We start from the raw sequence: 26,986 nt of genomic DNA, 5'->3' as shown, positions 1-26,986 counted from the left end.
AAATTTAAAACATTCCCCAATCTATACAAGCCATATACCTGGAGTATAACCCCATGGTTCATAGTATGAAGGAAAAACTCCTAGATGACAACCTCGAACAAACTCTTCATAATCCATGGGTAATAAGGGGCTGGTGGAGGATAGGAACTCTGGGTGCAAAATCACCTAAAAAAGGGAAAACTCTAATGAGAAAAAAGGAATAGAAGAAATTAAAGCAAAAAATCTACCATTTGGTATTCTGATACTGTAGAATCCTTGTGTTCTAGATTCAGGGAGAGAGAGAGAGAGAGGAGTAAAAAGAAAAAGAAAAAAGTGTGGGTGCTTTTCTCTCTCTCTCCATTCTGTGTATCTAGTCTGTGGACCTACTTTCCCTCAGGTTCCAAGGCCTAGATTGGAGGAAAAATGTGCCCGTTTTTGTTCTCATGCTGAACTACATCCTTCAACCCAGATTTCGTTGACAATAAGGGTATTGTTTTAAGACTTTATTTCCAAGTAATCTCTACACCCAACATGGGGCTCAAACTTACAACCCTGAGATCAAGAATCACATGCCCTACCGACTGAGCCAACCAGGCATCCCAACAATAAAGATTTTATTTTGTTTTCTAGTGGCTGACTGTTGTCTTATTTCTCAATTTGCTTCTACCTCAGGCAGGAAAGAGGAGAGCTATGTAATAGGCCATTCTCCATTGCCCCAGGCATGAGTTAGCCCAGAGTAACAGAGCTAAGAGACAGAGATACTAGGAATCTAATCTAAATTAGATCAGACTAGAAGCCTTCACCCAAATCACAATCCTCTCTCACCTCGAGGTAATCACCTCCTAATCCATCCCTCTGTTTCTATTCTGGCAAGGTGTCTACTCAATACAACGACTAGAGGGAACCTTTAAAAATGCCAACCCCTCCTCTGCTCAAAATCCTTCAGTGGCTTCCCATTTCACTCAAAGTAAAGTCCAAAGTATTTACCATGGTCTTTTAAAGCAGTGGTGTCCAGGTAAATGTTTAAGAATGAAAAATAAAAATATAAGTATATATTTGTACATAAATTTACTACACATTTTACTGATATAAAAGATGTATAGCATACAATTTCCAAATAATAAAAAAATGTACACACAAAAACCTACACACAGATGTTTGTATCAGCTTTATTCATAATTGATAAAACATGGGAGCCGTTAAAATATCCTTTAATAGGTGAGTGAATAAGTAAACTGCAGTACATCCAGACAATGGAATATTTTTCAGCACTAAAAAGAAATGAGCTAGCAAGCGATGAAGAAAAATGTACATGGAAAAAAAATGTATATTACTAAGTGAAAAAAAGCCAACCTGAAAAGGTTAAATATTGTATGATTCCAACTATATGACATTCTGGAAAAGGCAAAACTATGGAGACAATAAAAAGATCAGTGCTCAAATGGGGGCAGGGTTGAATAGGCAGAGCACAGAAGATTTTTAGGACAGTGAAACTATTCTGTATGATTTTGTAGTGATGGATACATGTCATACATTTATCAAAATTCACAGAAGGTACAAACAATGTAAACTATGGATCTTGGTAGGTAATAATGTGTCAATATAGGTGCACCAATTGTAATAGATATACCATTGTGGTTGGAGATATTGATAGTGGGGAAGGCTACATATGTTCCCAGGGAAGGAGTACATGGGAGCTTTCTGTACTTTCTGCTCAACTTTGCTGTGAACCTAAAACTTCTCTAAAGAATAAAGTCTATTAAATATATATGTAATGTACTCCTTATTATAAATTCTAGATGATTAAATACTCCCAAATGCTTTTGTTGACTGAATGTAGTACATGGTTTCAATGCCTGAACGTAGTAGTTCTGACGTGAGATAAATGTCAGAACTTCATAGGTTCATCGGTGACATGAGTGACTTCTTCCCTGAGTTGGACATTAGCCTTTGAATACTGGAAAAATATCTCCTCATGTTTTTATGCCACTCACAATTTTGTGTAACAACCATAGACACAACCCCCCCTTTTTTTTTTAATTTTTAAGTTTATTTATTTATGACAGAGAGAAAGAGAGAGAGACAGCATGAGTGGGGGAGGGGCAGAGAGAGAGAGAGGGAGAAACAAAATGGGAAGCAGGCTCCAGGCTCTGAGCTGTCAACACAGAACCCGATGTGGGGCTTGAACCCATGAACCGTGAGACCATGACCTGAGCCGAAGTCGGCTGCTTAACCAACTGAGCCACCCAGGCACCCCTAAACACAACCCTTTTAAGCTTAATCTGCATTGTTAATACTTTATCCCTTTCTTAAGTCTAGACAATCGAGACACAATTAATCAAGCCATGATGGGTAGTGTTCACTGTCTTCACTCTCTAGATACTCCTACCATGGCCAGTTTCAAGTTACCAATGTGATGTCACTGAACCAGAAATAGGAAGGGCAGTAGCATGTCCTTATAGAATATTTCCACTGTGTGGGCACAATAGCCATAAATAACTTCAAGTGCATAGGTAATCATAGAATGTAATAAACAATAAGTATGTGATGTGTTTTGAGCATTACCTTTCATTTTAATATAATTGATTTATATTTTAAGTTGATATAATTTAAGTTTTTGATTAATATTTTTAAGTAAAAATTTTTTAATTTTATTTTTAGATGTTTATTTATTTTTGACAGAGAGAGAGAGAGAGACAGAGAGAGAGAGAGAGACAGAGAGACAGAGCATGAGTGGGGGAGGGGGAGAGAGAGAGGGAGACACGGAATCTGAAGCAGGCTCCAGGCTCAGAGCTGTCAGCACAGAGCCCGACGCAGGGCCTGAACTCATGGACAGTGAGATCATGACCTGGGCCAAAGTCAGATGCTCAACCGACTGAGCCACCCAGGCCCCAGTTGATATAATTTAATTTTTTAAAATATCTGTTTTTAAAACTGGCTCACAAAATTTCTGAAAATTTAGCAATTGGCTCTCGAGGGCTGGTATGAGCCACTACTGGGACGTTGCTGCCTGTAATGTTATGCAAAGGCAGGGACAAGGGAGACAATGGCTATCATTAGAAAGCTATGAATAGAAAAGCTACTTAACTGGTCACTTGGATGAAAGAACTCTGCTATTTCTCCTATTTATTAGCGTTTTTCTTGAATCATTATTAGGTAATTTGTTAGTTTCTCCCCATAGTTAAGTAGTTATTAAAAATAAATAGAATCTGAGGGCACCTGGGTGGCTCAGCTGGTTGAGTGTCCAACTCTTGACTTCAACTCAGGTCATGATCTCACAGTTCATGAGTTTGAGTCTCACATCTGGCTCCAAGCTGACAGTGCAGAGCCTGCTTGGGATTCTCTCTCTCTCTGCCCCTCCCCAACTTGTGCTCTTTCTCTCTCTCTTAAAATAAGTAAATAAACTTTTAAAAAAAAGAAAAAAAGTTTAGAAAATAAAATCTGATTTTAAAGTATTGGGATTATAATTAAATATATAAAATTCATATACTATACATATATATGCTTATATATATGCTTATTATATATGCTTATAACGTGTATATATTATAATATACATATAAATATATATTGTTTATATTGCATATATACATAATATACACACATATATACATAATATAATATAATAAAAGGATAAGTATATATTTTTCCAAAGATAAATTTTTCTATATTTTTCCAAAGTGATTACTTTCAAGAAAAACCCTAATTTAGATATATAAGAACAATAACAGTTATATAATATGTTCTATATTATAAATAATGTTCTCATATATCACTTCACTTAATCCTAGCAGAATCATGATATTCTCATTACCCTAATTTTATTTTATTTTAAAGTTTATTTATTTATTTATTTTGAGGGAAAGGGGCGGGTGGGGGGAGAGAGAACGAGTGGGAGAGGGGCAGAAGGAGAGAATCCCAAGCAGGCTCTGCACTGTCAGAGTGGAACCCAGTGTGGTGCTCAAACTCATGAACCGTGAGATCATGACCTGAGCCGAAATCAATAGTCGGACACTTAACCGACTGAGCCACCCAGGCACCCGATATTACCCTAATTTTAGAAATAAATTATAAACATTAGAAATAAATTATATACATTAGTTATATTGCAGGAGATCCATAAACAGGAGGTAGGTTAAACTTAAAAAATAAAATGGTAAAACATCCAAAATTGACACAAATAGCAAAGTAAAAATAGGTAAAATGTTTTCCTCCATAAAGCAAGACCCGAGTTCCTATCATGTGCAAAGTACTGCAGTAGGAAAAGCAACAAAAATACAGATACTGACTGTGTCCAGGCAGTCATCAAATGGGCAGCCCACTGTACTCCTGGCAAATATCAGCAAACAGGGATTCAAAACTCATTGTGTCTACTTTGGCATTTGGAAGCCTACGAAAATTTGTACTCTCCAAAGACCATTTTGGAACATGAAAACATCATGGCTCATTCGTTTTGTTTCCAGCCAAACAGAATGACAACACAACTAAAATAAGAGAACAGCTGCTGTGGGCCCTAAACAGCCAATTACAAGGGCCCAGGGCAGAGGAAAGGATGTTTGAGGTCAGCCCAAGGTCATAGGGAGGATTAAATGAGATCCTGTGTACAAAAGCCCCTAGCAGAGAACCTGGCTCACAGCAGGCCTTGGATCAGTAGGGAAAAAACAAATAAAAACCAAAACGTTGCCTGACCATATTTATCCTGTGAGGGAATCAAGATCCCAGGAAGTTAATTTACTTTCACTGAGTGGTGGCACAGGGTCAAGACCTGGAATCTGCACTGTGGGGTTTCCCCACTACACACACTGCTGAGACAGAATTGATGATAAATTCAAATTCAAAATAATCTGCAACACTTCCTGAATCAAATGGCCACAGTCATATGGAGAGCTCATCATTCCACTCTGAGGGTTAAGAATCACTCGATAGAGTTCTATAAATATTCAGGTGATCAAATATGCACTTAAATTAGTTAAGCTTTTAAAGTTAGTGTTAAGCTTTTAAAGGATACCATTCATAAAATAAAATACCTGATTCTGAATTGACCAAAATCCATCTCAGTGCTTTGAGTGTATATTGTTATGAAGGAGTTATTCTTTTATTTCTTGTGTCAGTGTTTGCTTTATGATAATAATCAATGAATGTCTCAAAAGATTCATGACTGTAACTGTATAAACATAATTTGTATGAGACAAACTTCCTTCCCCATTCACTCTACATAAGCCATGTGCTTTTATATCTCTGGGCCTCTTCATCTACTTCCTCTGCCTGTTATCTTCATAATCAACTGATACCGGCATGATAAACTCCCGATGGCTCCTCAATCAAGATCTAGCTCACAGGTCATCCATTTTATAAAACGTTATCAAGTCCTCCATTCTCTACTCTCATCAAACTGTTTACACCTCTTTTCTAAGAGTCATTGAGTACCAGGATTTGCTAGTATGGGGCTAAGTACAGATAAAAGCTAACATTTATACTGCATTATTATGCACCAGGTACTGCATGAAAGGCAACATCCATCATTTATTTAATCCTCACAACAGTTCTGTGAATGTGGGTTTATTTGACCACCATTTCACAGATGAGAAGACTGAAGTCCATTATGTCAATTTACAAACTGATTAAGTGGCAGAGATTAAAGCCAGACAAGGGATCTTGATTGACAGCCCCAACTGCCTCCCCTGTGGAGAAACTACAGCAGTTGCTCTTAGCCTATAGACTTGGCAGAGGTGGGGACAAGGGCCAACTCATTTCTGCCCAACCAATGACTTTTTAAATGGGTGACATTTGTTTGGAAAAATCCCTACTGTGAATAGGAATCCCTATTAAAATTGTCGCAAGGCACCCATCTGCCTACCAACCTGAAACTGGCAGGTGAACAAAACACATCAAAGTAAAACATAAAGGAAAGGTTTAGATACAGGGAAAAGACATATGTAGTAACACTTATCATATTTTAAATAAGTCAACAGTAAACCACGATCACACACGTGTGTGTGCGCACACACACCTCACTCACATGGGCATCTTTTGTATTAAGAAAGGAAGCACTGTAAAATAATTCTGAATCTGTGTTAGCTATAGATTGTACTGTTGAAAACTATTTTTGTGTGTGGGCACAGGAGTGCATGTGCCTCTGCGTGTGTGAGTGCGCGCGTGTGTTTTTCCTTCCGCTAACTGACCAGCCATGTTAATGGTCTGTTTTTCCCCCTCATGAGTCACTACATAGTGCTGCTATGTGTGCATATTTTTCATTTATTTGTGAATTTTTATTAATTCTAGTTTTTGTTAATGACATTTGACTTTCCTTTCTGTAAAAAAAAAAAAAAGTTGAGCAATTTTTAGAACTGGGCTGCAGTCTGTGGGTCTTTACTCCTCATCCTTCCTCCCCGCTCTCTCCACCTGTCTGACTACCCCTCCCTGCCTGCCTTTGCCTTCAACCTCTTTATCTTTCACAGGCATTTTCACCAACAAGTGTTTCCACATCTAATCCTGTCTTGGTGTCTGCCTCTCAGAGAATGAAAACTGAGAAAATTCATATGGGACATAATCGCTGCCTCAAAGAACTCCCAGTCTCACTGGAGGAATGGACATAAATATTTTAAAAATACAAATAGTTCATTGTGATGATTCCTAATTTGCAGTAGATAGAAATCATCTTGAGGATGCACAGAAGGAGGCAATTGTTCTATTTGGAGTAGATGAATGCATGTTAAGAACAAATAAAGGAAGAGATGACTTCTAGGTTGGATCCCAAAGGAATTGTTAGAGCGGCTGAAGTTAGGGCACTTGAGAAAGAGAGAATAACAAAAACAAAGACACAGAGTTAGGAAAGCATTTGACATACTTAAGAAATATGTACTTGTCTATTCCTGAGAAATTGCTTCACTTCTACCATACTTAAAAAAACAACAACACAGGTCAGCAAAGCATACTTTGTTCAGAGCTCTTAATTTCAAGAGACCTTCCAGGCTCAGTCTTCCCAAGAGCAAAGGAAGCATGAACCATAGCCATGGTTCCATGCTTCCTGTGCCATCTGTATTTACTATACATATCACGTGCCAGGCACCCAACACGTCCTCAGGGTAAGAACCACAGATTTAAATATAAGTGTGACATACAAAGTTCTGTAAAGCTGAAAAGAAATTCATAAGTTTTCCTTCTGCCACTATTTCCTTTCTAAGGTGGGGGGGGGACTTGAGAAGGACCAGTCTAATTACACGAAAACGAGGTCAAATTAGTGCTGATACACTCTGAAGTAAGGTATGTTTCTGCAGATCCAATCGTGCTGAAAAACGTAAAGGATGGTGCACCCTTGGGAGATACATCCCTGCATTTTCAGGGAAAAATTTGTAGCCTACCTATTATGTGATGTGTGCTACAGGTAAAAATTTTGGAAATGCAGAAACACAAATGAAAAAATAAGTCACCCATAATTCTATAGCACATATTTTGCATGAGTGTGTGTGTGTGTGTGTGTGTGTGCAGAATGTGTTTAAATTGGATGGGTAACACCGCATGGGATATTTTATAAACAGCTTCTATCATTTAATTCTGCAATATGAGCTGTTACTATCTACTATCATGAAAATTCCTCCTGACTTAATTTCTGAGATACTTTTCCTCTTCTAACTCTTGCTCCTTTCTTCCACAGACTTTTCCTCTAATCTCTTAAATCTTGAAGTTTTCTTGGGTCAACACTTTTCTCTGCTCACTCAAGCTGGTCTTCCAGCACAGCATGTTTGGCATTCCCGGGTATCCTCTACTGCCCCTGCACTGATCCCTCCCTTCTAAACCCAGACTCTGTTTTCTAAGTACACAGGAAACATCTCTACTTGAATAGCTCACATGTAACTCAGACTCAATCTATCAAAAACAGAACTCAATTCATGATGTGACCTGACCCTCAAGCAAGCTTCTGATAATGCCTTTCCTTAGATTTTAGAAAGTATTGATTAAATAATGAAGCTATCATCCTTGCCTTCACCCTCTTTTTCCTTCCCAATGACCATGGGTCACTAAGTATGATCTTTTCTGTAGGCAACCACCATTGTTCCGTCCTCTCCAGCACTTCCGGCATGGCTTTTGTAAAGGGCTCTTATCATCTCTCAGCTGTACTTGGTGGGGCGTCCTTAACTCGTCTCCCTCTGCCACACCCACTCATGCTTGTACCAAGGAGTGAATGCAAGATGAGGAATGAATATACGAATGGACTATTTTTTTTTCCAAGAAATTTTGCAGAGAAGTGTGGAAAAGACAGAAACATTTAAAAACATCAAGAGGAGACCAGGATAAGGCAAAGCTTGTTTGCTTATTAATGTGAGAATATTTAAGGAATGACAGCAAGGGAAGGAGCTAGTAAACCTGGAGCATAAGGGACGACTAACAGGGGAATGAGATCCCAGAACACCCTCAGAACCTAAAGGAAAAGAAATAATAATAGGTCAAGATTTATATTTGAGGGGTCCTGAAGGAATTTAGATCTCATTGAATTCTCTGTTCACCTGATAAGGTGAGAGAAAGAAGAAAAAGTGAGACCTTTGAAAAGATTGGTAAAAGCTTATGACAACTTCATCTGGAATACTGGTGAATGGGTTGAGTAGGGATCAGCAACTATCGTTTACATGTTCACCATTGTGCCCTGAACCATGCACTGTACCTGGAACATATTTGGCCCTCGGTAAACGTCCTATAGACTAAGCTCCACAGTGGCAGAAACCAGGTCTTATTCATGCAATGAACACTGTGCTTAATCATTGTAGAAACTCAATGGTCAAAAAGAATGACTTGGTCTATAGAAAATTCTATAAAAATATCATTAGCCACACTCTCTGAAACCGGAAGCTTCTCGTATTATCCCTTTAAAGTTGAACTTTATCAGGAAGAAACAAAGAAAAGTCATGCTCATCTCAGAGATTCACTAATTAAAGTAATTCTTAGATTATATTTGTATCATTAAAAATGAGGCAATTTCCTCATTCTTACTGCCAGTCTTGTATGTACAACGTTAAGAATGATACTAAAATAGTCATTATATTTTAATCACCCAAGACAGGAAATATAATTATTTTTTTAGACATATTATCTGAGGGGTGCCTGGGTGGCTCAGTTGGTTAAGCATCCAGCTTCGGCTTGGGTTATGGTCTCCCTGTTCCCTAATTCAAGCCCTTTGCCAGGCTCTGGGCTGACAGCTCAGAGCCTGGAGCCTGTTTCAGATTCTGTCTCCCTCTCTCTCTGCCCCTCCCCTCCTCATGCTCTCTCTCTCTCTCTCTCTCAAAAATAAATGAAATGAAATGAAAAAAAATTTTTTAAAGAAATATCATCTGAAATAGTTCTGATAGGTGTCAAAACAAACACGGGAGGCTTCTAATAAACTCTCAAAAATATATTCTATGTCATTTTGAAATGCCCTATGTAAACAATTAGTTCTACCTTGACTCTGTCTGTGCGGTTGTTGAAAAGTCCGAGCCGTCTAATGGTGCTGAGGATGGGATCAGTGGAGTCATCAATCATGTTGTGAGTGGTCACTGGAGGCAAAGACTGTCGCTGAAGTCATAGAGGAAACAAAATGTCAGTTGTGGAAAGAATGAGTGTGACTAATTTAACAATAGGTCATGGGCAACACATCATCAGCCTTCAGTCTTCTGAAATGACAGTAATGATGATGACTAAGTTTTGTGTGTGTTTCAGAGGAGGATAATGGGTTGAAGAACTTCCTTCAGATATTATCATACCTTTGTTTTTCACCTGCAGCCACTATGTGAAAGGCCTAGACTTCTTGACTGCTTTCAGGATTTATTTAGAATGAAGGTGTCCTGAAATCTTGACTCAAGATGGATGCCTTTCCTGGATCCTTCTAGCAGGGTTGACCTCTGATGGTTCCTGATGCCTCACTACTGTGACAAGATGTGACACCTAGCTTCCATTTTTTGCAGTAAGTTCACTCAACTGAGAAACAGTCACCGTTTCTCTATCATGACTCAAAATGCTCTGCTTTTTGAAAATTTTAGGGATGATTTTATTGTCATTGCAATATATACAGTTTTGCAAATGGGTATATTCATTCCAAATAAGTTTTTTAAGTGGATACAAGATACATTCCATGAAAATGTTCAAAAGAGCCCTGAAAAGCACCCATAAAACAAGCAAAGTTGTTATTTAGGTGAATGCATAAAAAATGACTTTTCTAGCTCTTACGTTTAAACATTTCCCAAACTAGCCCATTCCAATAAATTCAAATATTGATCTAAATTGATTTTAACAATCTCGGGAAGTGATGGGCACTCTTGTCCTTGTTACCTGAGTTGAAAAGATGGCTCTTTTCATAACTGTTACATCATCTCGATCCAAAATATTGTTCATGTCAGGAATTTCTCCTCTGTGAGGAAAACCATGTTAATAACAAAAATAAAAATAACTGGCACTAATTCAATGTTTCCTATGTGTCGGACTCTGTTCTAAGCACTTCAAAAGTAAATATAAAACATGGTTTTATATAAATATAAATATAAAAACATATGGTTTCCTGATGAAGCTTATAGACAAATTCCTAAAGCATGAAGAAAAATAAAAGAACAATTTTTTTTTTTAATTTTTTTTTTTCAACTTTTTTTAATTTATTTTTGGGACAGAGAGAGACATAGCATGAACGGGGGAGGGGCAGAGAGAGAGGGAGACACAGAATCGGAAACAGGCTCCAGGCTCCCAGCCATCAGCCCAGAGCCCGACGCGGGGCTCGAACTCACGGACCGCGAGATCGTGACCTGGCTGAAGTCGGACGCTTAACCGACTGCGCCACCCAGGCACCCCAAAGAACAATTTTGAGAGTATAAAAGAAAATGAAAATTTGTAAACATTAATGTTGACCATGAAAAGGACATTTTCATTATATTTTGCTTAGTCTTGAGTACCATGTTCCAAAGTGGCCATAACTGTCCATCTATGAGTTAATATTTTTACTGGTAAAAGGAAATGATGCATGCCTGCAACCATCGATCAGAAGATAACACAGCTTTCTCTTCATATTATAATAAAATCCATATATTTTATATATATTATTATTTTGTAATACATTTTAATTTGATTTGATTATTTAGATTTTATTTTATAAATTTATATATTTCATTTATTTCATTATGTATTTAATGTTTATCATTCATAAAGTAAATATAGATTAATTAACATTACTTAATGTTAATAAATATTTTAATACGTGAGTAAATATAAGTATTTAATATATAAAGTCAATGTATTTTTTGACTCAAACATCTTGTGAAATCTCCCTCCATTTCACATTGACATATTAATCCTTAATGAGAGTTCCATTGAATTAGAACCTATTTACCTATGTAAATATGTTCTCATTTGTACATCTTGTTTATAACTATTTGCCAGATGAAAGAGAAAATAAAACCTGTTCACATGACATAATACATATTCAAAGTCTACTAATTCCTTTATATTGGAACAAAGGAAACATATTATAGTGTAAATTGTTAAATTTGAACAGTGGAGCCTTAAAATGTTTGAAGTGGTCAGAATTCCCAGCACCTACCTTAATAATGCATCATAGAGTTTCTTTCCAAATTTTTCCTTCACAGAATGTGCAATGTCCCTGTATAAATTGAAAGATTTATAATTTAAACAGTGTCACAATTTGTAATCTTTTTTTGCTGTGGCCATGCTGATGTTTTTGTCAGTGTATTTTTTGAAATTACAGGTCCTTTGGTACAAGCTCTTCTATTGTTTTTCCTGGTTGCCAGTCTAGTTGAATTAAAACCTCCAGAGCTGAGGCAGCAGAACTGCGCTGAGCGGCCCACAGAGCTTCACATTTTTTTGCTTCAGGCGAGGGTGGAGGGCAGGGAGGGGGTGTGGCTGGAAGTACAGATGTAACAAGATGGGGAAATTCTGTGATAATTGTTGAATCTGGGCTATGGGCATGTAGGGTGTCATTATACTAATCTCTTCGGCATTCATTTTTAAATTTTCACAAGAATTTTTTTTTTTTTTTTTTTTTTTTAAGTTCAACCCATCTTTAAAGATTTCTAGGGCCGCCTGGGTGTCTCGGTTGAGTGTCCAACCTCAGCTCAGGTCATGATATAACAGTTCATGGGTTCAAGCCCTGCACTGGGCTCTGTGCTGACAGCTCAGGGCCTGGAGCCTGCTTCGGATTCTGTGTCTCCCTCTCTGTCTGCCCCTCTTTTGCTCATGCTCTGTTTCTGTCTGTCTCTCAAAAATAAATAAATGTTAAAAAAAAAAAGTCTAAAAAAATAGTAAAGATTTCTACAGAGGTTTTATCCTTCCACAGTGGTTCATTCCAAAGCTTTTACAGTATCATAGTCCTATAGGCATTCCATAATCTGACATAATAGCCTAATGAGAAGTGAGTAGCATTTGTGCTATAATAATATTAAGGGAAAAAAAAAAAACCACAACAGTCCAAAAAGATGTATCAGAAATTATGCATGTTAAAAAAATCTCTACACTTATTGCTTGAGAACATTTATAGGACATGAGATTACCATAGTTGTTTCCGCACTGCCTGGCCTTTCAGGGTTTCCACATTGAAATTGTTTGTCTTGGCAGGCATAATGAAAAACACCACCACTGTGACGTCACTTTTATGCATCTAATGAGGGATTAGGAAACACAACCAGTCAACTACCACAGATAAAAGAAAACATCAACAGATGGACCTTAAACTTAAAAAAAAATAGTGTTTTACATTATCTTTAGATAAAAGGAATACTTATTTATGATTGACAGAGAAATTATACCCACTTTCCTGAAGCTGACTCCAAAATATTATTTTATTTGGGCTTTCAGTCAAGATTTACTAACAATTTGAATATTCAGACACAAAATATTTTCATTAACCAGCTAAAATATAGAGCAACTGCTATTGATAATTACAGTGCTTTTCTGGGGTTAAAAAAAGTCATAGGAGGGGCACCTGGGTGGCTCAGTTGGTTAAGCGTCCGACTTCAGCTCAGGTCATGATCTCATGCTTGTGCCCTGCACCAGACTCTGTGCTGACAGCTCAGAGCCTGGGGCCTGTTTTGAATTCTGTGATTCTGTGTCTCCATCTTTCTCTACCCCTCTCCAGCTTGTGCTCTGTCTGTCTCTCTCTCAAAAATAAATAAACATTAAAAAAAAATCTACAGGGGCGCCTGGGTGGCGCAGTCGGTTAAGCGTCCGACTTCAGCCAGGTCACGATCTCGCGGTCCGTGAGTTCGAGCCCCGCGTCAGGCTCTGGGCTGACGGCTCAGAGCCTGGAGCCTGTTTCCGATTCTGTGTCTCCCTCTCTCTCTGCCCCTCCCCCGTTCATGCTCTGTCTCTCTCTGTCCCAAAAATAAAAATAAAAAACGTTGAAAAAAAATTAAAAAAAAAAAAAAAAAATCTACAGAAGTCATAGAATAGGAAACTCACTCCAGGAATAGCCACTGTATTAAAGAAGAATAAATGTACTATCTGAAAGAATGCTTTCTTTCAATTTCTCCAAGTATTATAATTATCTTTGATGTCTAAAATAGCAATTGGCTTTTTCTTCACACTTAAAAATAAAGTGACTATTAGGAACACCTGGGGGCCTAGTCGATTAAGTGTCCCACTCTTGATTTTGGCTGGGGTCATGATCTTGGAGTTCATGACTTCGAGCTCCGCATTGGGCTCTGCATTGACAGTGCAGAACCTGCTTGGGATTCCCTCTCTCTGCCCCTCCCCTGCTTGCACTTTCTCTTTCTCTCTCTCAAAATAAATAAATAAACATTAAACATACACACACACACACAAACACACACACACACACACACACACACACATTTATGCAGCCACTCTGGAAAATAGTGTGGAGTTTCCTCAAAAAATTAAAAATAGAATTACCCTATGACACAGCAATAGCACTTCTAGGAATTTATCAAAAGGATACAGGAGTGCTGATTCGTAGGGGTACATGTACCCCAATGTTTATAGCAGTGCTATCAATAGCCAAATAATGGAAAGAGCCCAAATTCATCAACTGATGAATGTATAAGGAAGATGTGGCATATATATATATGTATACACACACACACACACACACACACACACACACACACACACAATGGAATACTACTCAGCAGTGAAAAGGAGTGAAATCTTGCCATTTGCAACAATGTTGATGGAATTGGAGAGTATTACGCTAAGTGAAATAAGTCAGTCAGAAAAAGATGGATATCATATGTTTTAGTCATATGTGGAATTTGAGAAACTTAACAGAAGACCATAGGGGAAGGGAAGGAAAAATAAGTTACGAACAGAGAGGGAGGCAAACCATAAGAGACTCTTAAATACAGACAATAAACTGAGGGTTGATGGGGGTGGGGGATGGGGGGAGCAGGGAAAACAGGTGATAGGCATTGAGAAGGGCCCTTGTTGGGATGAGCACTGGGTGTTGTATGTAAGTGATGAATCATGGGAATCTATTCCTGAAGCCAAGACTAAAATGTATACACTGTATGTTAGCTAACCTGACAATAAATTATTAAATATATATATATACACACATATATATGTGTATGTATATGTGTGTATATATATATATATATATATATATATATATATATATATATATATTTAAAGTGACTGTTAAATAAATGTATAGATAAATTGATTAATAATGTCCCTAAACATGATATATGTTTGATATAGCTTTGACTCCATCTATAAAGCTTGTTGAATAGATACATACTAGGAATATTATGGAATAAGATTATTCCAGCCTATTCTAGAAAAATCCATCTGGTCTTTATTAATGTATTACTTCCTTATTAATGTGGTATCAGGAAATCTTTTAGGATACTTAGTATAATATCTGCTCTAAGGCAAAAACAAATCTATGTGCAAGAAAAAAAATTAACTGGACAGTGGTTCAGAGCTCAGTAAAGTTTAGATTGTCTTGGTATCTCAGTAAGATTGAAATTCTACACCCATCACCTATAACGTACTCTTATTTATTCTATATTTCTACATGATAGAATTAGAATATAAGCCAGTAACTTTCATCACTAGCTTTTACATGATACCATTTTGTATAGCTGCTTCTACTGGAACAAGTTTTATTGCTGGATTAACTGGGAACCTATATTAAGTCTCACCTTCCTGAGCAAAAAAAAAAAAAAAATGATTCCACATTGAAGTGGGAGGCTCCTTTCCCCTCCTTCATGTATCCCTGTAGTGGGACATCTCCTAGTTTCACAATTCAAGACTCTTAATCTCAGGGGGAGGCATGGCGGATGAGTAGGGAGAGGAAAAGCATTTGTGTGTGTCTGCCCAGTTGTACAGAGAGCAAAGGCTTAGTTGCCAACTGTGCATGGTACATGTTCCTCTGAAGGCCTTCTTAGGTTGGGGGAAGATGGCAATCAGATGAGATAGCGAGGTCTAATAGCAAGTTCAATATTAGGAAGCCTATTGGTGTCATATACCAAGCCACATCTTCCATTAAAGACTTTTTTGGTTTTAAAAATTGCAAATTTTGTTCTGCATTTTCTTGATTTCCTCATATTTATCTTTCAATCGATTAATTCTTGGGACAGGAGAAGGAATGTTACAATGTCATCTTAAAACATAACACCATAAGCTTGTGACTCTCTTTAAAAAAATATCTGATCAGGTAAATATACAAGTGAACAATGTAGCAATCCCAATAAGCAAATTGAAAGACCAGAGTCATTTTTAGAATAAGGTTGTCATTTTAAGTAATCAAAATCATGTATTCTCTTGAAAACATCCTAAGAAACCAGAAAGTTCTTTACTTCTCACAGAAGGAAGTCCTGTTATAAAAGTAGTACATGGTGTACCACCTAGGGTGTTCTTACCCTCAGCAGGAAATTTAACCTGGATAAGGCTTCTAGGAAGATGTCAGCTCCTTTGTTTGAAAACTCGTATCTCCCAGCAATGAAAAGGAACAAAGTCTTTTCAAGGTCAAAGTCCAGATGACTAAAACAAAACAAAACAGTTTCAAATAAAATAAGACAACAGCAACAAAATGTACAAATGAATTCTGTTAAAATTTAATGGGGCTGAGAAAGGTAAACATTTACTATAACAATCTTGTTTTCTCTATGTCATAGGTCCCTAAAACATGTGCTATTTTTTAAAAAAATTTTTAAAGGTTCATTTATTTTTGAGAGAGACAGAGGGTGAGTGGGGAGGGGCAGAGAGAGAGAGAGAGTGAAACAAGAATCTGAAGCAGGCTCCAGGCTCCATACTGTCAGCACAGAGCCTGACACAGAGCTCGAATCCATCCATGACCTGAGCTGAAGTCAGACACCCAACTGACTGAGCCACCCAGGTGCCCCCGTGCTTTTTTTTTTTTTTTTTCAATAAAGAAAAGCATACCCATAGAAATGACCTCGAACAAAATCTTGGATCCTGGCCTTGTACGTGGCATGTAGATTTTGAAACTCATGTACTGCTGAAAATTTCTTAACACTCAAGCCATTTGGAGTAACTACATCTGGAAAAGCAAAAATAAAATAACCATAAATATCTTCTCTTGGGAGAGGGTACCATTGTAGAAAAATAGTGTGCTTAAATGTATAAAATTAGATGTCTATTAACATTTCTAGTTTCTAGCATAGAACTAAAAATTCGTAACACTTCACAATAAATTGTTGATATAGGAAATCAGGAGTGTGTGACCAAAATAATATTAACTAGTACAATGAAACATCTAATTAAAAGCACTAATAATGATTAGTATAATTTTCCTTTATTGATTGCTTACTATGCACCAGGCACTGTTCTAAACACTTTAAAATGTAATTCATTTAATCCTTGCAAAAACCAATGGAGTAGGTGTTCTTATCTGCATTTTCAGAGACAGAAACGGAGGCACAGAGTTGTTAAGGAATCTGTCCGAGAACACAAGTGTCAGTAGGAGTAGAATCCATGCATTATGCCTCCACGTGTTGTGTCTTAATCATTTTGTACACTGAACTACCTCTTAGCAACTTATTTTGACCGACCATGTGGGAAATGTTCTGTCCACTTGGAAAATTGGAAAGGCAAGTCTTTATTTCTAATTCCCAGAAGATTTTACTCAAGCAGGAAGACATTTTTGTTTTCCAGAATACTAGTCTGTGACAAGAAAGATAGAGACTACTCGGAGTACAAAATTAGAGCTACCTACTGACTTGAATACATGGGTTGTTGCATTTAGTAGCAGTAAAAACAAATGAGATAAAAAAAAAAAGAAGCTATGTCAAAAAAATTTAACATATGGCATTGGAGATTTTTGCTAGATTTGAGATTTGAGTTAAATTTATAAATATGCCATTATTTTGAAGGATATTTTACAGTTAACCAACTACCTTAAGTTTTTTTTTTTTTTAATGTTTGTTTATTTTTGAGAGAGAGAAAGAGAGAGAGATAAAAAATGTGAGTGGGGGCGGGGCAGAGAGAGAGAGGGAAACACAGAATTTGAAGCAGGCTCCAGGCTCTGACCTGTCAGCACAGAGTCTGATACAGGGCTCAAACTGCTGGAACTGCAAGATCGTGACCTGAGGCGAAGTCAGATGCTTAACCCACCGAGCCACCCAGGTGCCCCAACAAACTCCCTTTTGAAATGGTTCCACAAAATCAACTCAGGCTTCTTGGTCATTTCTCATATAAACAACTCATGGTTCTTATGAGTTTTTACTAAGTAATTGGGCAAATGCTATACTCCTTTGCATACCTCCCCACAGCAGAGTGGATTTTAGGTTGCCAAGGTTTCTAGTAAAAGCCCTCGTGAATAATTCCTAGATGAACTGTATAGTGTGATCTGGATAGTAGACAATCCTCCCTTATAATGTATTTATCTTTCCATAACATTATATAGTGCTTACCTTGTGCTAGACTCTAGTATATTTGATAAATATTAATTTAATTTTTGTCAAACCACAGGAAGTATAAGTTATTTTGCTATCCTCATTTTACAGATGAAGAAACTGGCCTGTTGAGAGATTATTTGGCCAAGATCAAAGTAACTACAAAGTAACAGAGGTAGGATTTAAAAACAAGGTAGCCTGGCTCTGAGGTCTATGCCTTTATCCACTGTGGTGGTCAGCTGTATTGTCCAAAAAGATATAGAAGCCCAAAATGTATATGAATATCTCCTTATTATGACTTTATTTCCTCTGGAATTTTTTTTCATTGTTTCACAAACAAAGCTATATAAGGATGAGATTGTTCAGATAGGATAGTAGCTTTAAGAGAAAGTTTTATTTTAAAACAGGAAAAAAAAAACCATAAGTATTTTTGTAAGCTCAGAAAAAGATACTGTATGCAAGAAACAAGAAATATGCAAGAAAGAAATAGCGTGGTGATGGAGTACGTTTCTGTAAGGGACATGACAGTGATAATCCAACTGAATGCTGGAGAATACTTGGAAAGACAAAAGAGGAATAGGCTCTTTATTCTGCCATGATTCAAATTTCTTGGATTCTTTTTTTTTTAATTATCTGGCACCTTGAAATACTTCCTGTAGACATTCAACAACCTATATTTGGAAGAAAGACAACCAGAGACAAGATCACAGGGATTAAAGAAAGGATATGTTAATTAGGACTGTTTGGTCGCAAGTAACAGACCCAGTGCTAACACTGTGTGAATAGGTCCTAACCCTGGTTTATCTATAATAATGAGGAATTTATTCACAGGATGCTAGTGTCTCATGGCAAGGGTTTATCTGGGCTTCAGGAATTGGTTTAAACCATTAGTTTAAATCACTGTGGAGAATCTAGAGTCTGTTTCTCCTTTTCATTGTACTTCACTGTAGGTTAGCCTTCTTTGCATCCCATACAACATAGAAGAAAAATGGGCACTGCCAACAGCTTCAAAGCTGACATTTCTTTTTTTTTTTTTAATGTTTATTTATTTTATTTTGAGGCAGAGAGAGGGAGTGGGGGAGGGGCAGAGAAAGAGGGAGAGAGTGAATCCCAAGCAGGCTCTGTGCTGACAGTGGGTCTCCATCTCACCAACTGTGAGATCATGACCTGAGCCAAAATCAAGAGTTGGGCGCTCAACCAACTGAGCCACCCAGATGCCCCTCAAAGCTGACATTTCTGTTATACAAGAGTGCATTCATACAGACTCATCTGTTTAGACTCCCTCCTGTGGGAGTATTCTGATTGGCCTGGTTTATGCTGGGTATCTACCTCTGGACCAATCTGCTGTGGCCAGGTGATAGAGTCAATTTTTTTTAAAGTTTATTTATTTATTTATTTATTTATTTATTTATTTTGAGAAAGAGGGAGAGAGAGCACAACCAGGGGAGGGACAGAGAGAGAGAGGGAGAGAGAGACTCCCAAGCAAGCTCCAAACTGTCAGCTCAGAGAGGGGCTTGATCTCACAACCATGAGATCATGACCTAAGTCAAAAGCAATAGTTGGACACTTAACCTACTGAGCCACCCAAGCACCTAGAGTTATGTTTTATGAACATGCTTCTTGGCATTGCAACCTCTAGATGGATCTGGAGATAGTTCCCAGAAAAGCTTTCAAGGTCTTGGGAGAAGTAAAACAGTATGTTTCTACTAAACAGGACTGATGAGGCAATGTCATAAGATGTAGGACTGACATAATCTCACACAAATTTCTGATATTTTCTGAACTTTTATTTCCTTAAAATAAAAAATTTAACTTGCTTACACCCACCAAGTCACTATGACAACCCTAGGACATAGGCCTATTTCAAGCATACCTCATTCATTCAACAAGCACAGATTGAACACTACTATGTTGTAGATATAGCTTAGTGTTCATTTTATTACAAAGCTACTGAAACTGAGAATTAAAATATGTGTAAAGATCTAGGTGGTAATAGTGAATGCAATTTTTCCTCTATTATTTTATGGATTTTTCTTTGTTTTAAACAAAATTTTTATACTTCAATGTCATTTAGGACTGAAAGATTGCTGACAAACTCAGAGATAATAATTACCAGGCTTTCTCTTCAGCATATGTTCTGCCTCTATTGCTGTTATTTCAGATACTGTGGTGAACACATGAGCACAATGGACAGAGGCTCGCTCCATGCAATACCGGTGGTAAATCTGCCTTTCCCCAGCCTCTTTGTCTATGTCAAACTGTTTAAAAGAAAAAAAGAAGGAAAAAGCAAAAACACAAACACATTTTCTCATACTACTGATGCTTGAAAAGCATGGAGGTTAGTGGCATTGACCCCCTGTGTAGTCAGAAATCTGCATTTAACTTTTGACTCCCCCCATACTTAACTACTAGTAGACTACTGTTGACCAGAAGCCTTACCAATGACAAAAACAGTTGATTAACACATATTTGTATATGTGTTACATACTGTATTTTTACAATATAATAAGCTAGAGAAAAGAAAATGCTGTTAAGAATATCATAAGGAAGAGAAAATACATTTATAGTACTGTACTTATTGGAAAAATCTGTGCATGAGTGAACCTGTGCAGTTCAGACCTGTACTGTTCAAGGATCAGCTGTACTGATCCATTTACACAAGGAAAACAAAATCACATATATTCATACTGTTTTTCTTCAAGACTGTGTAAAATTTTATGACCAGAAAAAAGTAGTAACTTTTTATTAAACCTATTACTAAAATGTATACCCACTCATGTTTTATTTATTTATTTATTTATTTTAAATAATTTTTAGTGTTTATTTTTGAGAGACAGAGCATGAGCGAGAGAGGGGCAGAGAGAGAGAGAGGGAGAGACTGAATCCCAAGTAGGCTGCAGGCTCTGAGCTGTCAGCACAGAGCTGACGTGGGGCTCAAACCCATGGACAGCAAGATCATAACCTGAGCCAAAGTCCGACGCTTAGCCCACTTAGCCACCCAGGCACCCCCAGCCACTCATGCTTTAAAAAGTACTGTTCAGGGGCACCTGGGTGGCTTAGTCGGTTAAGCGCCTGACTCTTGATTTCAGCTCAGGTCTTGATCTCACGGTTCCTGAGATGAAACCCTGCATCAGGCTCTGTACAGACAGCACAGAGCCTGCTTAGAATTCTTTCTGTCCCTCCCTCTCTGCCCCTCCCCCCGCCCTCTTTCAAAATATAAATAGATAAACATTTTAAAAAGTATTGTCCATTTCTGCTTCTAAACTGCTGTTTAATCCTCACATGAATATTTCTACTTTGGTGTAATTAGAATTCTTAATTTTTGATATCTTAATTATATTAACTTACCTTACATTTTATAAACATTGAGCTAATTACTTTCCCCAAAGACCTTATCATATTTTCCCCATAAGCAAAGAAACAAAGCCAACAGTAAAGTCGATACTGAAAATAAGGATAATTATTATCACCCTTAATTCACTGAAAAGCTTTCTGACAAAGAGAAAAGACAAATGATTTTCCAGGGTTACATAACTCCTACCACTGTATAATTTCAAGAGATGTATGGTTACTTTAATTGGATGGTGTGTTAAATTGTGCAATAATCCTTTATTCTGGGTATCTTAACTTAAAAAAAAAAAACAAAACAACTTTAAAAACCAACAAGCCAAACACCAAACAATTGATTAAATAGTTGGCAACAGTTATGGGCTTTTGCCATTTTGCTTAGTTGCTGAATATTATGTCTCACATAGCTGCAGATGAAACTAGCTGTGTTTAAGAGAGAAAAGTATATCAAGTTTCTGGTATTATATTAGCAGGGTGCTTTCCATAATAAAGAGTATTAGAAGCTCAACAGTACTCATCAAGCTCTCTTCTAAGCACGATGTCATATTTAATCCTCATAAACCACTAAGGCTTGTATTGTGTCTTCATTTTGTGAAGGGGAAACTTGAAGCTTGTAGAGGTTGGGAAATCTGCCCAAGACCACATTCCTATTATGTGTCTTAGCAGAGTCCTAAACTGATCCTTAATCAGTCTGACTCCAAGATTGTGCTACCTCCTGCTTATAGAACATTTAGACTCCAGCTCGACCAAGTCAGTCCCAGTAATTACTGTCCCATATAGAGGAAAATACCAAAAAAGACTAAGTAGATGATTCTAAAGACTACAACAAAGAAAGTCTTAGAGGATTCTTTCTTGTCTGTAATGTTTGCAACTATTTATCTGAAAATGTTTGAATCAGGGCTTTATATGGTATCCTTGGATCAGCTGAAGTTTTCCCAAAGGCTTATATGCCTGGTCTCATTTATTCAATCAAATCTGTCATTCAATCAATATTTGTTGAGTAATTTATTGTTTCTGTGGCCCTCAAAGAGCTTATAAATTAGTGAGAAAACAGGTTAAAATTAGGCAGAAATAGGTAAGTGCCTGAGGAAGGCATAGGGTCAGAGTGAGACTGATTTACAGAGTGGGACTGAGAATAGGGAAACATAGCTCATACTATGCAAGTGTTTATATTGTCAGTATCACTTCCAGAATGTAAGATTTTCAAGGGCAAGGACCATGATTTATTAATCTTTGTACCTCCAAGTTGTATTGTTCAAGGATCAGATGTACGTGAATAAAATGGCATTTGAACTGGGACATGAAACTTTAATTTGGGGAAAGGTTATTTTGGATTGAAAAATTAACTGTCCTAAAGAACAAGTACATAAAGTCAAATAGGGTTCCTGGGTGGCTCACTCGGTTAAGCATCTGACTCTTGATTTCAGCTCAGGTCCTGATCTCATGCTTCATGGGATCGAGCCCCATGTCAGGCTCTCCCCTGCTCACTCTCTCTCTCTTTCTCTCAAAACAAATAAATAACTATTTTTTAAGTAAAAAAATATAAAGTCAAATAGCATGTGCAGAAAAATAGCATCTGATGTGACCGTAGCAGAGAGTATAGAATGTAGGAGACATAGTAAGACAATAGACAAGGCTAGAAAGTTAGCCTTTGTCCTGTATACAGTGGAAAGCACTAAAAGGCTCATTTAAACATATGATAAAGACGGTCTATGCTTAGAAAAAATAACTCTGGAAAAAGTATGAAATGTTTTCTGTTACTGAGCTTTTGTGAAGATTAAATGAGATAACACATAACAGATGTTTAGAAAAGCACCTGGCACGTGGAAAGTGCTCAATAACTTTACCTATAATCATCATCATTATTGTTGTTTCTGTTGGTATTGTAGAAAGTAATAAGATTTCATATATGGGGAAGGGTTTACCATCTGGACATTTAGAGATAAGAAGATAGGATGTCTAGATGAGCACACCAAATACGCAGATATACAAAGGGAGAATAGTACAGGCCTCGTGATCCCGTGAAAGGTCTCCATGAAGACAGGCATGTGCCTTTTCCTGGTCCTGTGGGGTCCATTACCTTCCAGGCCTGCAGTATGCTTGCCACATCTGTGGTTTACAGCAACTCTAGGTGTTTATACATATTGTCCACTTTTCCGCATGTTTATGATAGCCTGTTAAAATCTCTGTCTGGTAATTCCAACATCTAGGACATATCTGGCCCTGGATATTTTGACCATGGATCTTACTTTCCTACATTTTTGTATATCTCATTACTTTTTCCTGAATTCAGGAAAATGTGTAAAAAAGAACAAAAAGTGAGGCAAAGCATAGATAAGTCAGCAAAGCACAGTCTAGTGACAGAGGATGATAATTCTGTGATTGAAGGTGATGAGCTTAAAACTTGGTCAGATGGAAGAGTTAAAATCCATCAAGCAATTGTCTATGGTTTCTTTCACTGTCTGTTCATCCCAGACAACACTGTCCTTACATTTCCATCCAGGAAATCCTGATATCATCAAAGAAAGAGAGTCCAAAGCATAAGAAAATTAATGGCCTTTTTTTAAAGCAGTAGTTATGTAGCCATTATAATTGAGGGGAAAATCGATCAATGGCTAGACCAATAAAAATGAATTTGGAAATATCTTCTTGGAGAGTCTCAGAAGACTGATATGCTGGCTGAAAATGGTTGAAATGCTATTTTAGTTAACAGAGTTAACTAAAAACTTAAAGCGACATCAAAGTCCTTTTGAACTGGCTATTAACTAAACATATTTTCAATGAGCAATTAAAATTTAAGTGAAATAGTTCTACTCTTTCTGTTTTTAAATTAATTTTAATTTTTATTTTTGAGAGAGTGCAAGCAGGAGAGAGGCAGGGAGGGGTGGGGGCAGAGGATCTGAATCAGGCTCTGTGCCGATAGCAGCAAGCCTGATACAGGGCTTGAACTCATGAACTGTGAGATCATGACCTGAGCCAAGCTGGTCGCTCAACTGACTGAGCCCCCCAGGTGCTCCTACTTTTTCTGTTTTTATAACAGGTGGGTACTATTATTCTTGTTCCCATTTATCCCCCATATTTATTTGCCAGATTCAGAGCTTACCTGATTCTGGGTCTTGCATCAAAGACTAAATTATGACTCATCTCTTATGTTGAACTTTTAAAAATTTTTCATGTATAAAATTTGTTGTTATTATGCAACATCCAAATTCTGAACCTATTGTGAGCATGAGGTGGGGGCATCTGCTGTAGAAAATGATTATGGGGGCTTTTTCTGTGAAAACTGATTAGAAGTTTAACTCAAAATCTAGTTCCTAACTACTTATGATCTATACTCACACTGCTGGGAAGGATATTTTACTAGAAAGACAGGGGGGCTGACTAAGCTCACATATTTCAACCAGTGAAGAGCTTTAAGCTGGTGAGATATATCCTATTTGAAAAAAGTATGATATAAAAGGATATTTTATTAAGAGGATAAAATTGAATTATGTAACTATATACTGTAATCATTTTTTTACTTAAAAGCAACTAATAATATCCAATGAATTTTATTAGTTGTTTTTATTAATTGTTACTATATAATGGTCTTAAGTATACTGAAGTAAAATACTTGATATGCTTCTCCAATATTTTCTCTTTCACAAAAATCAAAGTCTGCTCTTTTCTGGGAAATAAGGTTTCTGAGCTTATCACAGATCACTGGTTTGCCCTTATCAGTCTACCATTACTACATACCATCAGGAAATTTCCCTGATCTGACTTTCTGAATTCCTTGGTGACTTTATTTTGAATGTACATCTTATGTTTACAATCTGACCTTTAGATTAGTCTGACCTTTTTATAGAAAAACTCTCATTAAGACCACAAATTGCTTTTCAAATGTTAAAGGTTGTCAGAAAGAACTTTCCTGCACTCAGAGGTCTTTGAGATAGTAGGACAGCTTACCACTACCGTTATCTAAGTGTTCATGTATTACAAACTCTCTCTCTCTCCCTCTCTCTCTCACACACACATACACACCACTCACACATGCACATATTATTTCCACAGAATCCTAGGACTTTTTTAAACTGGGGAAGTCTTTAGAAATCAACTTTCCAATTTCCTAATTTTTCTGATAGTAAATAGGACCCTAAAATGCTAAGTTGATTTCATTGGCAATATAGATACCAAATTTGTAAAAGCCTGACTTTGTGGTACTCAGATACTTTGTTGATATTATTGACATGATAATATAAAAGATATATTTTTATTAATCTGATTTAACTGACAGAAAACAAAAGAAAAAAGTCAAGACTGAATGACTTTGGTCCTCTTTAGAGTTGGGCAATCCACTAGGATAAGGAAACCCAACTGTTTGATCACCAAGGATCCACATCCCTGTTCTATATAACCTGTCTTACTTGACCCTCCCACAAAACTCCACCTACACATTGCAGAGTTACAGGAGAAAGCTGACCATTTATTCATTCGAAGGAGAGAGGAAGACCCATAGTGCAAGCTGTATGCCTAGAACCTTTGGTCTGTAGCTGCCACTCAGAGCTCGTGTGGATCTAGCATTCTCACTGTGTTTCTCCAGCTTCAGGGTAGACAGGAGTCCAACCCACCTACGCCCACCATGCCTCCTGGGATCTTGGGCCTGTAGCTCCAAAGTAGGTAGACATCGGCCTGTCACCACAACACTCTACTGCACTCTGAACAAAGTTAAACTGAATCAGCTGTCACCTCAGGGGAGGCTTTGTCATGAATATTGATTAGTTAAAAGGGCATTTCTGCCATCTGGCTGGCAGATGAAATGTAAAGATCAATACTTCTCATCTTTCAGTTTCAAGGATCAGAAAGAAAGGTGGTGAGGGAGGAAAGAGGAAGGACTTTTTACCTTATCAAGATGGTTGTAGAAATCAATGTTTGCTGCACAGAGATACCTGCCAAGCAGTGTGGCATGAGTGGTAAATATTGTAGCGATAGGAAGCTTCCGAGCTCGAGAAAGGATCAGTCCAGTTCCTGCCTGCCATTCGTGGAATTGGGAAATGACATGTTTCCCATCTGCATGATCCGTCACCTACATCAGAGAAGAAGCATTTAAAACAGTTGGTAAAGCCTGACCTTGCCCATGACCCACAGCATAAGGAAAGTTATCATACCTGTTAATTTTAGCAAATTTTAAAGAGAGTTAAACATGATGTGTACAGATTTAGCAAGCAGAATTGTTTTATAGGATTTAGCCGCATGTTCATAAAACCTATGTATTTTTATGGTATAATCCTTCCTTGCAGTAATGGATCAGATTTATTTTTTGTATCTACAGAGGGGCCTCATAGAACAAATGCACAGGAGGCACTCAATAAATATTCATTGAATGGATGAATGAATAATAGCAATAATATTCTTGAAGATCTCGCTGAGCAGCTGAATCAGTTGCGACTACCCTCTTACAAGCTTATTTTGAAACAAACAATAAATGACTTCATGTTTTAACCCCATCTTATTTGGATTTTCTGTTATTTGCACTCAAAAGCATTTTAACTGACATATTATCTTAAGAATATGGAACTGGGCAGAAGGGGACTAATAACTTGTTTAGAAGCAAATCCTAATTTAGTAAGACCCTGAGAACATAGGTCTAATCCTGGTCTAGATCTAAAACTAGGGAGGTGTCAGAGGAGAGGGAAGATGGCGGCGTAGGAGGACGCTGGGCTCACCGCGCGTCCTGCTGATCACTTAGATTCCACCTACACCTGCCTAAATAACCCAGAAAACCGCCAGAGGATTAGCAGAACGGAGTCTCCGGAGCCAAGAGCAGACAA

The 26,986-nt window shown here is 37.4% G+C and overlaps 1 protein-coding gene across 2 annotated transcripts in view; it reads right to left on the bottom strand.

The window, feature by feature from the left end:
- Window positions 1-26,986, bottom strand: part of GYS2 (glycogen synthase 2) — a 56,898-nt gene that overhangs the window by 9,433 nt on the left and 20,479 nt on the right. For both annotated transcript variants that reach the window (XM_058743425.1, XM_058743426.1), the window contains exons 4-12: window positions 26,059-26,241; window positions 19,942-20,086; window positions 16,357-16,474; window positions 15,834-15,954; window positions 12,501-12,607; window positions 11,534-11,593; window positions 10,279-10,357; window positions 9,412-9,525; window positions 39-165 (exon numbers count right to left, since the gene is read on the bottom strand). In XM_058743425.1, the coding sequence (XP_058599408.1) occupies window positions 39-165; window positions 9,412-9,525; window positions 10,279-10,357; window positions 11,534-11,593; window positions 12,501-12,607; window positions 15,834-15,954; window positions 16,357-16,474; window positions 19,942-20,086; window positions 26,059-26,241 (1,054 nt within the window). The remainder of the gene's footprint in view (window positions 1-38; window positions 166-9,411; window positions 9,526-10,278; window positions 10,358-11,533; window positions 11,594-12,500; window positions 12,608-15,833; window positions 15,955-16,356; window positions 16,475-19,941; window positions 20,087-26,058; window positions 26,242-26,986) is intronic.

Source organism: Neofelis nebulosa, chromosome 8 (genome assembly GCF_028018385.1).
Source record: "Neofelis nebulosa isolate mNeoNeb1 chromosome 8, mNeoNeb1.pri, whole genome shotgun sequence".
Taxonomy (NCBI): domain Eukaryota; kingdom Metazoa; phylum Chordata; class Mammalia; order Carnivora; family Felidae; genus Neofelis; species Neofelis nebulosa.
This window is presented reverse-complemented; position numbering and strand designations above follow the sequence as displayed.